Raw genomic sequence first — 17,561 nt, forward strand, 5'->3', positions numbered from 1 at the left:
TGATTAAGGGATTCAACTCTAACATCTCACTTTGACCTTGAATTCATGTGGATGGGTGGCCTTGGCATGCCCCCCTCCTCCAGCATCATTTGGCTGATTCTATTGGGCTAAGGTCAGCTGAATAACAATGTTGGGCTTTCCTAATGGGTGTTGTGGACACACTGTCTGTTTGATGATGGTGTTTGGGTGTAGTGCTCATGAAATCCTGGCATAACTGCAGTGATCTTGTTGAGAATTTTAGTGCATCCCCTTGTAGGATTCCATGGTGGATAGGGTCAGTGGGCACTGAATCATTCTTCTTATATTACAGGTTCCTCAACTCCAAATAAAAATAAAATAATAAAAATACAGATCATAAATGACCATATCTTGAAAACTGAATAGTGATCTCCATCTTTTTCAACACCTGTACCTCATTTTCTCATATTATGTTATTTGTCAGACAAACCTATAGGGCAAACATCTTCCTTTTTTATTCAGAAGGGATTGGAGGGATTTACTGGCTTTCCTAAGTCAGTTAAGAAGCTACGTTCTGGGAATATCTTGGAGGAAACATCTACCTCTTAAATTCAATGCTACTTTGCATTTCTCATGAGGAATTATTGTTGAGAGAGATTTAAAGAACATCTTCAAGTCAGAGATCTTTACTGGTTTCTCCACCTAAGGATTTTCTGCAATGAGGTGTATTTCCACTTGTAAGGACAGAATTATGTTGCATACCAGTGTTCTAATTTTGACATTTGCAGGGTGTTATCTGAACTTAAAGGTACAGACATATATTCCTAACCCTTTAAGATGGGTTCCACATAGATAGCTATAAACATTAGGATGATGGTGATCTGCTGGTGGAGAATATGGACCATACTTTGGATTTATTGACACAACAGAGTGAAATATTTCAATACAATTCACCCCTTTAATTGGGTGGCTTCATGCAGATGTTGATACCCCATGGGCTGGTTTTGAATATTGAGAGAACCAATCAACATAAGTCTTCACACAGGTTTGGGGTTGTTAATCTTCCTCTCTTGATTCTATTCTCTGTGTCATGGAGGGTCACTTGGGTTGTTTCTATCTCTGACCTGGGCATTCCTTCATTTTCTCTTGTAATGGTGATTGTATTGACCTTTGGATATTTTGGACCAATTGCACGGCCACTGGTGTTTATTGCATACGATGGACTTTTCTTGAATATGTGAGGACATATTCCGAGATCTCTGGCTCAATTCCCTGTCATACCCTGGAGTCAGTAATATCCTCACATCCATGATTTTAGGGCTTGAGGTGAAGATGGTGTGGTTGTTATCCTACCCTTGTGTGGATGTTGATACCTAGTGAGGAAGCTTTGGATGTAGTGGACTTGCCAAGTATGGTCAATCTCACCCTAGCCATTCTACACCACTCTCCTTCTGTGAGATTGAGTTATTTGTTTATCTGAAAGGAATTACTATCCAGATTCATCATCTCCCACTTAGATGTTCTCTCTTCCTTTTCTGCCATGTTTGTTCATAACTGGTCATGGCAAGAAGATACCTGGTTCAGAAGTGGTTCAGTGCCCCTTTTCATGTCACTTGATCTGTTTTTCTCCTACACAGAGGTATCCTTTGGGTACTTTCAGGAGATATGTCTGTTCTTCCCTTGCATCTGCCCCTTTTCCTTTTCAATGTGGGATTCTAATTAATTGTATGAGTGGAGGGAAATACCATATCAGAAACTATAATTTTTCTGAACTGAAAATGTATAACTAACAGGTACTTCCCTTCTCTCACACTTCCCAAACTCCTCCCAACAATAATCCGGTGCTCACATTTTCTACCAACTTCTAAGCGATGCCTCGGTAGTTGTGCACAGAGAGAATTCCATGCATCATGTGATGGTGGTGCTCTCCTATTAGTGGAGAGATGATTTGCATAAGAGACATGTTAGAATCTTTGATTCCAATGAGTGAGTGCAAGAGGCTTGTAGCATGCATTATGAAAAAAATTACATATAGAGGGCAGCACTAAACTGGAAAAGCTAATCTTGTGAGAGGAGGGATGTACCTGTTAGTTATACATTTTCAGTTTAGAAAAATTATAATGCTCCTATTTTCTAATCTTGTTACGAACCCCCCTATAGATCCTGTTTTGAGATTGTTAGGTGTGTGTATGTATAAACTAAGAAAAGTTAACAATGTGACAGTTGAACTTGTACTTTTCTAACTACAAAAGTCATGTAACAGATATAATATTCTAAATAACATCTGAAATAACTTATTTTATAGTTAAAGAAATTGGGGGATTCATTGTCTGAACAATAATTGATTCTTATTTTGAGATTATTCTATGGTTCAACTAAGATTTTTTTTATAGTGTGAAAGTATTGTTGCAATCTAGATGCAGACTTCATCTCTTTCTTGTTTAAAGAATAATTGTACATTTAATCTATTTTTACATTTCAGGTGATCAATGTGTTACCATTGGTTCAGAACTGGTATACAGATATTATGGACGACGTTTGAAGTTTTTAGTGGAAGAGGTTGTTGAAGAGAAGGAAGATAACATAGAGATTGATGTTTGTTTATCTTCTTTCAGTGGTGACTCAGAACAGTCTGTAAATGATATTAGTGAAATACATGATGGTTTTCAGTCATTAGAAATACAAGGTTATGATGATGCTGTTGGTAAGCCTCTGCCAGATTTTGATCATAGTGAAAAATCGTTAGTTAATTTGGATGTAACTAATGGTTCTTCTGTTGTGACATCGTCAACTCCACTTCAGAAACCACCGCTTATTTCTTCATTATTTGAAAATCAGTATAAAATGCCATGTTCAAATTTAGAAAAAGAACTCTTGCAGGAAAACAATCAGGAAATAAAACAGTTTTTTCTAATAACTTCATCATCAAGACTCAAAATTGCTGGAGAAAAACCCCAGCATCAATTTCAGGTGTATAAAGAGGTTTCTTATACTGATATTGGGGGACTAAACCACCAACTGAAACTTGTTCAAGAAGCTGTAGAAGTTCCCATGAAGAACAGTGAGATTCTGAACCACTGTGGTGAGATTATCTATTCATGTTACTAATGATAAAATGTAAAATTTAAAATTGATTACATGTTTATACTTGACAGGTTTTGTTTTTAAAACAACATGTTCATATTTGACATGTTTTGTTTAAAACAGCGTGTTTTTCCTTAACGTGTTTTATTCAGAACAACATGTTTATACTTAACGTGTTTTGTTTAAAACAACATGTTGGTACACAATAGGTTTTGTTTAAAACAACATGTTCATACTTGGCATGTTTTGTTCAAAAGAACATGTTTATACTTGGCATGTATTGTTCAAGAGAACATGTTCATAATTGGCGTGTTTTGTTTAAAACAACGTGTTTATACATAAGAGGGTTTGTTTAAAACAGTGGTTCTTAACCCTGTTGGAGGTACTGAACCCCAGAAGTTTCGTACTTGCAGTCATTGAACCCTTCATAATTGGAAAAATAAAATATGATTTTTTGAAATTCAAAACATAAGTAGATATTTTATTAGTGCACAAAATGAACAATGCATCAGTTGCATACAATATCACTGTGTTCAAAGAACAAAACCAACAAAACATAAATTTGACACAAAAATAGTAACATAACTCAATGAATATTTACTGCAAATCAATGTGACTTTTGCTGTTGCCTTTCAGAGACAAGTTCAGAAATGCACAGCTTTACCTTGGCAAATGCCACTCTCATATCACTTTTGCAGTGAAGTCTGTTCCTTTTCTTCGTTTTTATGTCTGCTATCCTCGAAAAGGATTGCTCACAAAGATATGTTGCTACAAACGGTATGAGTATCTCAAGGGCTTTTTTAGCAATAAGAGGGTACTCGACGATTTGGTGACATCAAAATGTTGAGAGCATTGTTGTTCTGAAAAGTTGCTGTTGAACCTGGCTCTGCTGAAGTTCAATGATTTTGTTGAGGTATTCATCATTGACATCTGCTGTCGCAACACTAAACGTGAATAGCTGCCTCACCCATGCTGGAAATGACTCTCTGGTGGGGAAGTATATGTCGAGAGACTTTGTGAGCTCATCTAAGTGCATGGCAATTGCTTGCTTCAGTTCCCCGGTTTCATAAATGTCTCCGATTTCAGACACATCTTTGATCTTACTTACACAGTCATACAGCAGGGGAAAGTTTGTGAAGTTATCATTCTCTGTTCGTTGTTTCCATAACGGTAGCTTTTTTTGAAAAGCATTCAGGTTTTCTTCCACTTCGATGGTGTTGACTCCATCACCCTGTATCTGTTGATTGAGATGATTGAGAGCATTGAAGATATCGGCCATATATGCCAAAATGAGAATGAACTAAGATTTTTCAAAGCAATCTGCATGACAATGTTGGTGCTCTCGCAAAAACAGGGCTAATTCCACATGCATGGCAAAAACACGATTCAGCACCTTTCCCTGGGATAACCACCTAATGTTAGAATGGTACAGAAGTACCTCAAATTCAGAGCCCATTTCATTGCACAGCTCTTTGAAGATGCAGTGCTTCAGGGCACTATTTTGCACAAAGTTCACACATTCCACTACAATTTTTAATACTTCTGCCAGTTTTGAAGGCAAGGTTTTTGTTGCCAAAGCATGCCTGTGCAGAACACAGTGCATTACAATGATGTGTGGTGCATCGGCTTTCACCAGCTCAACAAAACCAGAGTTTCGTCCCAGCATGACTGGAGCTCCATCTGAACAAACTGCAGAAACCATATCCCACAAAAGATCGTTGTCTCTGAAGAAGCCATCCACAAGTTTTTTCATGTTGGCTGCCTTAGTTGTTGTTGTAAGAAGCTTGCTTAGATTGGAAACGTCGGTGGTCTCATTGAGTTGAAGGCTGAATTTTGCTGGGCTTGAAATCAGATCTGCAACTACTTGAGCCAAGATGTCATCGCTCTTGTCATCTATACTGCTGCTGATGGTGTCATTTAAAGAGGAATTTGGGATAACTTATGTTCAGCAGCTTTTCCCAGCATGATATTCACTGTCTTCAATGCAGCTGGTTTTATGAGTTCTTCACCAATGGTGTGTGGTTTGCTTTGCTTTGCAATCAAGTACGCAACTTCGTACGATGCTGTGAGGATCGGTTTGTTGATGGGTACAAAGTCGAGAACAGGCAAAGTAGCCTTTTCATCGAACCTGTCTCTCTTTACCTTTAATTCAGCAAGCGTTGTGTTCTTGTATTTCCCATCTCCATGCAGCTTTAGGTTGTGTTTTCTTAGTTTTGCCAGTGCTAGACTAGAATTGAGGACGCTGACTCCCATCGTGTTCCGTTATACACGTGAATCCATATTGTACGTATTCGTCCAACCACTTTCTGTTTTTGCTTGACATAGTTAGTATGAAGGGATTGAAAGATTAGGAAAAAACACAAATGATGCACAATTACTACAGTCACAAGTTGACTGCTAAGCACAGATATTAAGGCCAAGTGATGTGACGTGATCAGCTGCAGTCAATGATGGACAAGTGGAGCATGACATCATGAATCATACGAGTGGGGTGAACGAAACACACACACACACACACACACACACAGTGTGTGCGTCTTGACCTCTGCTGAACCCCTGTGGTTTGATTTAACCCAGGCTAAGAACCACTGGTTTAAAACAATTTGTATACATTACAGAGTTTGTTTAAAACAACATGTTTATACATGATAGGTTTCTCTTCAAAACAGAATGTTTATACTTGATAGGGTTTTCTTTAAAACAGAATGTTTATACTTGATTGGGTTTTCTTTAAAACAGAATGTTTATACTTGATAGGGTTTTCTTTAAAACAGAATGTTTATACTTGATAGGGTTTTCTTTAAAACAGAATGTTTATACTTGATAGGTTATACATGATAGGGTTTTATTTAAAACAAAATGTTATACATGATAGGGTTTTATTTAAAACAAAATGTTTATACATGATAGGGTTTTATTTAAAACAAAATGTTTATACATGATAGGGTTTTATTTAAAACAAAATGTTTATACATGATAGGGTTTTATTTAAAACAAAATGTTTATATGTGGTATGTGTTGTTTAAAAGAACATGTTTATACATGATACATTTTTCTTTAAAACAACATGTTTATATGTGGTACGTTTTGCTTAAAGTGACATGTTTATGTGTGATATGTTTTTCTTTAAAACAACATGTTTATACATGAATATGTTTATGCATAATAGGTTTTGTTTAAAACAACATGTTTATACATAATTTTTTCTTTAAACAAAGTATTTATGTGTGATGTGTTCTGTTTAAAATGAGGTGGTCATACTTATAGGACTTGTTTAAAATTTTGTATCTCCTCTAATAAGAAATTTTATTGTTTAACCTTTTGCTGATCTTTGGTAACTGAAAGAGTAGTTGTTGTTTATTACTGGATTTGATAAACAGCTTGTGGTTTTGCTAGGATTACAGCCACCTAGAGGCATATTACTATTTGGACCACCAGGAACGGGTAAGACTTTGATTGCTAAAGCTGTGGCTGCAGAAACTAAAGCTCATTTTATCACTATCAATGGACCTGAAATTTACAGCAAGTTAGTATCTATCTAATCATATAATAATGTTCTAGATATATACAATAAGTTATTACCTAATTAAAACTGAACATATAATAACTTACTAGAAATGTATGGTATCTTATGACCTAATTAAAACTGATCATGTAATAACATACTAGAAATAGACAGTAAGTTATGACCTGATTAAAACTTATCATATAATAACATACTAGAAATGTATGGTACCTTATAACCCAATTAGAACTGATCCTATAATAACATACTAGAAATGTATGGTACCTTATAACCTAATTAGAACTGATCCTATAATAACATACTTGAAATGTATGGTACCTTATAATCTAATTAAAACTGATCCTATAATAACATACTTGAAATGTATGGTACCTTATAATCTAATTAAAACTGATTGTGTAATAACATATTAGAAATATGTGGGTAGTACCTAATAACTGACCCTGTTGACTACTAAATACAAGTGGATTTAAAGTGAATAATAAGTAATTATACAATAAGTATCAGACTTTGTGAGAAGCAAGTGTGACAAGCAGTGTAGGTATGTATATTTACTAATTAATTTATTTCTTATTTTTTAGGTTCTATGGAGAAACTGAAGCAAGGCTTAGAAAAATATTTCAAGAAGCCATAGAAAGGTAACTCCAAGTCTGCTAATTTACATCCCATACTACAAAAAGTAACTTAACATTAGTATAAGGGAAGTTTTATGAATGCTTCTGTTATTTTTTCTTACATCCAGGGAATTTGGTACAAGTTTTTATCATTTAACTATGTATTGTAGGAACCACCTGTATAATTTTAGGAAAGGTAAATTTATATTTTGTATTTCTGTTAGTTAAAAAGCTAATATGAGTGTTTTTTCAGTGTGTGTTTACAATTTTTTATATCAATAGAAAGAATGTTATATTAAAATAACACAACTTATGGCGTGTAAATAAAAACAATGGATTTGTTTGACTGAACATAATTGTAGTTGTAGCAGTGAATCACTCTACTTTTTAATGCAATGTAACTTTATATTGCTTATTATCTTAGAGTAACTTGGCACAAACCATTACTGCATATAGTCCAGTTTATTTGAGCATCTTATGACAAAGTTTCATTAATAAACATCAAGGCCAGGCATGGCCAGGTGGTTAAGATGCTTGACTTATAATCTGAGGGTCGCGTGCTCAAATCCCCATCACACCAAACATGCTCACCTTTTCAGCCGTGGAACCATTATAATATGATGGTCAATCCCACTATTCGTTTGTAAAAGGGCAGCCCCAGAGTGGGTGGTGATGACTAGCTGCCTTCCCTCTAGTCTTACACTGCTAAATTAGCCCTTATGTTGCTTTGCACCAAATTCAGAAACAAACAAATAAACATCAAACATTTTTTAAACACAGAAAAATAATTAAGCATTTATTCTACAAATTTCAGTAAATAGTTCAATGTTGATTATGTATATTTAAGGACAGTTTTTCAAACTTTCATCCCAACACTCATCTTAAGTGTTTTAATCAGGTGTTCATTGGACCAACCCTTCAGTAATGTTGAGTATAAGTCTGAATTTGCTATGTGTATCTTTGTAAAATGTGGCCAAATTTTAGTAAACTCTAGAAGCCTATTGAACACAAAAATATAAGATGTATTATTAAAGTATTTGTATGAAATATGTTGGTGAATTGGAAAAGGTGATCTGACTCTAACACATCGAAGTGATAGGTGGTATTCACACAAATAATGAAAAATGTTTTTTTCTTTAATAAAATTTTCCTATTGCATTTGTTTAGCCCCTAGAATCTCTTACTTGCATATGTAATGTAAATTATAACTGGTATATTATCTTGTCTAACATCGTCTGTCTTGTGTGAAATAAGTAAGATAGGGTAAAAAGAAAAGTTGGTAACTCTTGACATCAAGCTTGTAATACAATATTGAATGGCATACTGTACAAGGTCATGGTGTAAACTCCTTGACTACCATTTGTATTTATGGGGTAAAAACCAGAGACAGAGAGCTCATGCTCAATTGATGTCAATAAAACAAAGTAACAACCCACATTTAGACAAGAACTACCTGGAGTTGGGGACATTTGACTGTAATATAATGTCATCATTGTTCAGGTATCCAGCTAAGTAAATCATTTTACTGTAGCTCAAATGTAGGAAATTTAGAAGTAGAGATTAGTGTCAAACTATAGACATTAAATAAACTAATTACCAATCAATGACTAGTAGATATCACCAGAAAATTCAGTTTCTAACAGTACTGGATTGATTACTATAAAAACTGTTAATGCTCAAGAAACATTGGCTTGGAAACAAAGTAACCATCAGTTTGTAATTAATATTTTAGTTTATTAGAATTCTAAAAATTTAGACTTAATTGTACTTCAGGGTAAAATTGAGTTTAAAAGCCATAAAACACTATGTTGTGACCTTGTTAAAGAAGAGCATAGGCCTAACAGTTTTATGAAAATAATTTTAAATTAGACAGAACTAATTGTGTAGTTTTTTGTAAGGTAACCAAAGTGTGTGAGAATGGTAAGCTCATTCAGCTAAGGCCACATGTAAAGAGATACATTTCAAAAACTTGTAAGTTGAAAGTGGAGTTGATATTTTGCAATATGCTTCTTTCTTTATTATGTGTATAGAGATGTTTCTATACCTTTCTATATTTTGTGTTTAGATATATTTCTGTACCTTTCTGTATAATGTGTGTGTAGATATTTCTCTACCTTTCTGTATTATGTGTGTATTAGTGTTCATCATCCACAGATGGCTGGCTTGATGACTGTAATGTATGGCGTGATAACTGAAAACTGTCTGATGATGTACATGGGGTTATCTTGTTTTAGGATTTCCTAAACTTACCTCTTCTTACACTTGACTGCTAGGGTTTCTTTCTTTGCTCATCTTACCACTGGTCTGATATTTTCTTACTTGTTTCCATCTTTCATACCCTACCAAAACACCTCTGTCAGTATCTATCTTGTGGCTTTCTTGACCTGTGCCAATGTGTTATTGTGTGTAAACACCTCATTCAGATAAGTTTATCACTTTTTCTCATTAAAGTATCACTGATGAGTTTTTTCAGTATAATGATTGTTCTAAGTATCTTTGAACATTATCTGTGTTATATAGTTGACTTTTGTAATATAATAATTAAACAAATTTTGTTTTATTCCAGTTTATAGTATGAATTCCCAGAGTATTATTTTTGGCATGGGGCCAAATCAGGTCTGATACCTCATGTCACTCAACAGTTGGGTGTGTGGAAGGAGGGAATTGATCTTGTTTCAGACTTGTTAATGATGTTATTTGTAGTGAGATGGAGACAAATATTTGGTTCTATGGTGGTCCTCTGGGAGACTCCTCAAGTTGCAATTGAGGGTGATCACTGACATTCTTGGGATAATTTATATTTCCTTTTTCCTTCATCTTCTTTTAGCTTGCTGACTTTTCAATCTGCCTGTGAGATAGTGGTGAATTTATAGACTTGCATTGTAGGGGTCTAGGGTTTAATTCTCTTTGGTGGACACACAGATGGCACAACACTGCTTTGCTTCAACAACACAAATTTACCTGACAAAATGTTCCTCCAATCAATACAGTTTTCAAATTACATAAAAAAACAAAAAAGAAGCTACTTTGGAATAAGATGCTTTTGATTTGTTTTTTTCAGTTGGTTCTTCAAGAGTGTGATGTTTTTCCAGCAACTTTTGAACCTGAACCTTACCACTGTTGGTGTTTGTTGTGCATAAGGGTCACGTATTACCACTGTTGGTGTTTGTTGTTTTACAAGGGTCATGTATTACCACTGTCGGTGTTTGTTGTTTCACAAGGGTCGCGTATTACCACTGTCGGTGTTTGTTGTTTCACAAGGGTCGTATTACCACTGTCGGTGTTTGTTGTTTCACAAGGGTCGTGTATTACCACTGTCGGTGTTTGTTGTTTCACAAGGGTCGTGTATTACCACTGTCGGTGTTTGTTGTTTCACAAGGGTCGCGTATTACCACTGTCGGTGTTTGTTGTTTCACAAGGGTCTCGTATTACCACTGTCGGTGTTTGTTGTTTCACAAGGGTCGCGTATCACCACTGTCGGTGTTTGTTGTTTCACAAGGGTCATGTTCTGCAGTTCGAGGGTTTTACCTTTGGACTTGCATCAGCTTTATGTGAGATCTGGTGAACTGTATGAGTTTTTTCTCATCACCGTCTTTCCATCACATTTTGTACATCATGGACAACTGGTGACTGCTAGCAACATTTCATCAGTTGTAAGAATATTGTATCCTGATTCTACTTTCAAAAATTACCAAGGCAGGCTTAATTTTTAGTGCTGAGACATCTCTTCTTGCTCCAGTTCAGTATGTCATCAGTCTAGGTAGTTTTTATTTTTCACTTTGTCACACAGTTTGGCTCAGCTGACTTCTATATGGCTCAACACTATGGAATAAGATTTCCAATAGTTACTTATTTCTCCATTTCTCCTTCTGTGTGTTTTGGAATATGACTGGTATATCAGCATATAGAAAAGACAGGAGGTTCTTATTTTATATTCTAGCTTTTCAATATTAGTAGTTTCATATCCTTATTCATAAAAAGCTATATACTTGGTATTTGGACATCACAAACATAATTTGAATCAATCCTTTGAATTAAGAAATTAAATATAATACTAAAATATGAATTATAATATACAGTTGATACCAAACATATTCTAAAATAGTAGTTCAATAACATTTTGAATACAAGTCAACAAATATAATGACAAGGTCTTTGACCCATTGTCTAAGAAACCCATACCATAGTAGTGTCCTGACTTGACCCCTCGAGACTGAAGAATGATTTTTGAAAACATTTCTTTATGTACACACACTTCTGTCTGTATCATGTGATCAAAAGTTCAGAATGTTTTTTTCAATCCAAGATTTGAATTTGATAATTTGAATCTTTAGTTGGCTCCAAATTTTATACTTTTTTAGACTCAAATACAGATTAGTTACTAAGTTTGATAAATTAAAGTGAAATTTTATGGTATTGATGTAACAATTTATGATTTTTCAGGTATGTACTTTTGTATAAAGCCTAAAAAGATTCTCATTTCACATCCTCCATGTGCAAAATTTTAAAAGGCTTAGACCTACAGAAAGCAGCAAACAATCACAAATGTTGCTGTAACTGAAAGATATAATTGTTTGCTATACTTATTTATTTACTTTTCTAAGAAAAATAAGTTTGAGAACTTATAAATAAGTAGTAATAATTAATATATATATATAATGTATATATAAATGAAATGTAGCTGTATTTTACCTTAAAACACAGCCAAGTGATGCCCCTTTTTATAAGTCAATTCTATATTCTTGGATGTGGTAACATGAGTGCATGTGCACTGTGTCAGTGCAACTTCTGTAATATTAAAACCAGCAGTGGCTAAATGGGTAACACAATAAATTTAATAAATGTATATGAAGGTATTATGTTATGACATTCAAACTATTTACACTAAACATTTGTGTTTTTATGTTATAATTTGTTGTCATTCTAAAAGGAAAAAGTATAGTTTATATTTATTTACAAATTTTTTGGTGGTTGAGATCGGTCAGATATTTCATTTCAGTACCAGAAATAATGGATAAAATATAAAGTTTATCATGAAAAATATTTGATATTTATCTGGAGATTATATAAATTTAACATGTGAAATCTGAAAAATTTTCTGATGGATAAAAGTATTTTTAATCTTAAAATGAACATTACTCTGCATCTTGGATAGTCATCATTCTGAAAGAAAAACATCTGAAAATCTTTAATTGAAATATCTTAATACTTAATACAGAAACCTGATGTTTTGTATATGAAAACCTTGTTATTGTTACCAATAACCTGCAAAATGTTGCAACTGTGTGCATTCACTGTTATAAATCATAGTATAATTACTCATGGATACTTAGGTGCTTATGAGCTTGATGGATTTGATTCTTAAGAATATATATTTATACCTTAATTTGCCATGTTATTATTCAATTTTCTACCCATTTAGGGAACTTAGTATTTTTTTTCTATTTTTCTTTCTTTACCAACACAGTTATGCTTGGTTTCCATTTGCATTATGTATTCTGAAGTGTAAGTTACTCACATCAGAGGTTGTACCATCCATCAGGACATTTACTCTAGCTTCAGCTCTATAAACTCTACTCACTTGTTAGCCATCAACTCTGCTAAGTAGACTTCTTCCCTAGTTATCAATTCTATTAAATAGACTCACTCTTTAGCCATCAACTTTAGTTATTATAACCATTCTTTAGTCATCAACTCTACTACATGTACTAATTTTTTATCTGTCAAATTTATTAAGTGGACTTTTTCCCTAGCTCTCAACTCTATTAAATATACTCAGTCTTTAGCTATCAACTTTACTTATTTTACTCATTCCTTAGTCATCAACTCTACTACATATACTAATTCTTTAGCTGTCAAGTTTATTAAGTAGACTTACTTCTTAGCTGTCAAGTCTGGCATGGCAGTGTGATTAGGGTGCTTGTCCTGCAACCTGAGGGCTGTGAGTCTGAATCCGTGTCCTATCAAACATCTCGCCCTTCAGCCATGGGGTCATTATGATATGACAGCCGGCTATGTTATTGATTAGTGATTGAGTAGCCCAAGGGTTGGCTGTGGGTGGTGATGACTGGCTGCCTTCCTTATAGTCTTTCAAAGCTAAATTAGAGACAGCTGGTGAAGATAACTCTCATGAAACTTTGTGTAAAATTCAAACACAATCAAATTTTTGCCATCAACTCTACTAAGTAGACTTCTTAGGCCATGAACTCAACATTCTAATTCCTTAGCCCATTTTTTTCTACTAAATACACTTCCTCCTTAGCAGTCAACTCTATTAAATAAGGTTCCTTCTTAGCCATCATCTCTACTAAATATACTACTTCCTTAGCTATTAGCTCTATTAAGTATACCAACTCCTTAGCTATCAGTCTACTAAGTATACCAATTCCTTGGCCATCATCTCTACTAAATATACCAATTCCTTAGCTATCATCTCCATTAAATATACCAATTCCTCAGCTACTAGCTCTTCTAAATATACCAATTGCTTAAGCATCATCTCCACTAAATATACCAGTTCCTCAACTATTAGCTCTACTAAATATACCAGTTCCTCAACTATTAGCTCTACTAAATATACCAATTCCTTAGCCATCATCTCCACTAAATATACCAATTCCTTAGCCATCATCTCCACTAAATATACCAATTCCTTAGCCATCATCTCCACTAAATATACCAATTTCTTAGCTATCATCTCCACTAAATATACCAATTCCTCAGCTATTAGCTCTACTAAACATACAAATTCCTTAGCCATAATCTCCACTAAATATACCAATTTCTTCGCCATCATCTCCACTAAATATACCAATTCCTTAGCCATCATCTCCACTAAATATACCAATTCCTTAGCCATCATCTCCCTAAATATACCAGTTATTTAACTCATCTCTGCTAAATATACCAATTCCTTAGCCATCATCTCTGCTAAATATACCAATTCCTTAGCCATCATCTCTGCTAAATATACCAATTCCTCAACTATCAGCTCTACTAAGTATATCAATTCATCAGCTATTAACTGTACTAAATATACTACTTTCTTAGCCATCATTTCTAATAAATATACCAATTCCTCAGCTATTAGCTCTGCTAAATATACTACTTAGCTTAGCTATCAGCTCTACTAAATATACAAATTCCTTAGGTATCAGCTCTACTAAATAGGGTTCCTCATTAACTGTCAGCTTTACAAAATTTACTTGGCTTTCGGCTATCAATTCTTCTTCTGGTTTATGTTAACCAAAATTTCTGATAAAAGATTAGCCTGCTTACTTTAAGAAAGCTAAATTCTTTTATGTGCATGTATATATTATAGACTCGCACATTGTTTTGTTGATTTTGCATCATTGTATTTCTAGAGCACCTACCATAATTTTTATTGATGAAATTGATGCACTGTGTACCAGGAAGGATGGAGGGTTATCATCAGACCAGGAGAAACGTGTCTTGGCCACATTACTTACTCTGCTGGATAATCTACCAGTTAGTAACTTATCTTTGTTTGACAATGTAGTCAGAGATAATAAGTATTTATACAAGTCCTTATGAATCCTCAGAGTTTCTGAGCTGGATGAATCCAAGTTAAGAGCTTGAAAGTTATTGGAACAGAAGTTTATCAAAACCAGGTGTTTGAATGTTGAAACTGATGTTTTTAATAATTATTTTTATTCTCATTATAAAACAAACTGAAAACTGTTTGGTCCCATATGTGTCATCCCAAAGTGAGTCAGTGGTAGATTTACAGACTAAAATCCAGGGCTCACTTTACCTTTTGTGTACACAGTGCAGATAGCCCCCATTACAATAAGACAACAATGCATACAAATATGCCCAAAATATAGAATGCTTGAATATTTTACAGAATGTTAAGTTTTTATGAAATTAACAGAATTTGATTCATCTGTCATAATTTTAATTTTATATAAAAAAAGCTATATTAAATGGTTTTGAGTTTGAGAAGTTACAGTATTTGCTGGATTAACTTAGAGACATTATAACATTGGTAAAATATCAGTAGTTTTGGCAGCTGGTATTAGTGATGGCTATAAGTTCCATTCTTTCTTCTATGTTGATTTAAGGGAGAATTTTTCATTAGTGAACAGCAAAAATGTTTGTAGCTTAATCAGAATTATTTTACCAGTATTTTATTCACATTTTGAGTCATATGTGAGTCCAATTTTTTTTTTTAGTTTGACGGACAAACAATCAAGCTACATTTGTTGTTCCACATATCTTTGTCAGCACACAATGTTGCTTGTATCTAGTTCTCTTTTTGAGATTTCACTCTAGCTTTAGTTGACTGGAAGTACAAGTTCAATGCAGGTTAGCACATGAAATAAGAGTATAATTCAAGTGTGTATCAAGGGGTGCTAAAATATATGTAGCTCATGTATCTAAGATGGTTTAATTTACACGTGATCTTGTAAGAGATATAAAGGAATAGCTTACGTCAAAGTAATTTTTAACACGTGTTGGTGTAGACTTGTACAGTTCAGAGTTGTGTTACAGAAGGAATAGGTTACTTGAATTTCATCTTTAACATATGTTGGTGTAGACTTGTACAGCTTAGAGCTGTGTTACAGAAGGAATAGGTTACATGAACTTTAACACATGTTGATGTAGACTTGTACAGTTCAGAGATGTTATACAGGAATAGTTTAGTTGATATTCATCTTCAACACATGTTGATGTAGACTTGTACAGTTGAGAGATGTTATACAGGAATAGTTTAATTGATATTCATCTTCAACACATGTTGATGTAGACTTGTACAGTTCAGAGATGTTATACAGGAATAGTTTAGTTGATATTCATCTTCAACACATGTTGATGAAGACGTGTAGAGTTCATTGCTTTCTTAAGACTTGATTGAAGGTTGCATCGTTTGTCTTAACCTTTGACATTGCGTGATGTTCTGAGTAGTTCTTGTATTTTGTGCTTAATCATGTTTGTTAATCTAGGATCTCCACATTAAAAATAGTTGTTGGGTTTAATAAACAGCCTAACTGTTATTCAGAAATATTCTTTTAACTTGATCTGTATTAACTTGAAGTTGCTCAATTCCAAATGCTGAATATATAAAAAAAAGAGTTTAGAAAATGAATAATTTAAAGGCACTTGGTAACAGATTTCCTCCTTTAAAGTAGTGTTAGAATGTAAAACATATAAGAATTTATGAATGACCTTTTAACACAATTTCTTTTCTTTAAAAGTTTTGTTAAAGACTTTACTTGTATGTTTTCAATAGACACATGGTGTAAAAAGAGTGTTACTCTTAGCTGCAACTAATAAACCAGATGTTTTAGAACCTGCTTTACGACGACCGGGTAGGTTAGACAGGGAAATTGAAATAGGAATTCCTACAGCAGCAGAAAGAAGAGAGGTTAGTATTGACATGTAGAACAACAAGGTTATGTTTAATGTTTCAGTTTATGTACTATGTGCAGGATAGGTAGTGTGTTAGATAAGCATTACAGTTCATGTGCAGGATATATACTGGGTTTAAGAAACATTTCTGTTCATGTAAAGGATATGTACTACATATGATTTAAATATGTTTAATCTATATTCTCCTAGCTTTTCTTGTTATTGTATGTTGTAATAGTGTGTATTTCTTACCTATGATCAGTTTTTCACATGTAGTAATTATTATGCATGATTGTATGTGGATATATATTTTTACTAAAAATGCAGATATCTGCTTAATAGTGTGTGTGTTTTCCAAATAAACTGTTATCAATGAATTAATTTGTAAAAGAGATTTTTATTGGAAAACTGAATTGGTTAGAGTCTGTGAAGTAAGTACAAAGAGGTAATTTATTCTGTTTAGTTAGTTTTTATTTCTTCTGTCACAAGTTGATAGCAACCTGCTGAATGGTATATGTTTCTCACTTGATAATCTCTTTGTTTTAAAGATTCTAACAAAGTTGTTGCTAAGAGTGAAACACCTGTTAACAGATGCAGACATAAATACTTTAGCTGAAGTAGCACATGGTTTTACTGGAGCAGACTTAGCAGCAGTGTGTCGTGAAGGTAATTCATTTATATATATCCATATAGTCCATTATCTCTTCTTCACTGACATTTTTTGAACTTTTATTCTTGTGATAGAATACCTCGCAACACATGAAATTTGTTTTTATTTAATTGGACATTCAACATTTCACTTTATACATTATTCTGGAGTTTTCCAATAATATCTTAAATTGTAACTAACAATTATTTTAGTGGAATGCTCATGAAAATGGCATAAAACGAAAAAGTTGTGTGTTGAATTAAGTAATAACGTCATTTATTTCTAGAATTAGAATGTCTTCTATATCCCAATATGAGCTACAAAAATTAACTAATGAGCTGTGAAGTTTACATTTAGC

The 17,561-nt window shown here is 33.7% G+C and overlaps 1 protein-coding gene across 1 annotated transcript in view; it reads left to right on the forward strand.

The window, feature by feature from the left end:
• LOC143240445 (ATPase family gene 2 protein homolog A-like) overlaps positions 1-17,561 on the forward strand; it is a 46,741-nt gene that overhangs the window by 5,059 nt on the left and 24,121 nt on the right. Inside the window, 6 exon segments of the mRNA XM_076482880.1 lie at positions 2,441-3,040; positions 6,439-6,568; positions 7,150-7,206; positions 14,547-14,670; positions 16,436-16,570; positions 17,103-17,220. Coding sequence (XP_076338995.1) covers positions 2,441-3,040; positions 6,439-6,568; positions 7,150-7,206; positions 14,547-14,670; positions 16,436-16,570; positions 17,103-17,220 — 1,164 coding nt within the window.

Source organism: Tachypleus tridentatus, chromosome 13, assembly GCF_004210375.1.
Source record: "Tachypleus tridentatus isolate NWPU-2018 chromosome 13, ASM421037v1, whole genome shotgun sequence".
In the NCBI taxonomy this organism is placed as follows: domain Eukaryota; kingdom Metazoa; phylum Arthropoda; class Merostomata; order Xiphosura; family Limulidae; genus Tachypleus; species Tachypleus tridentatus.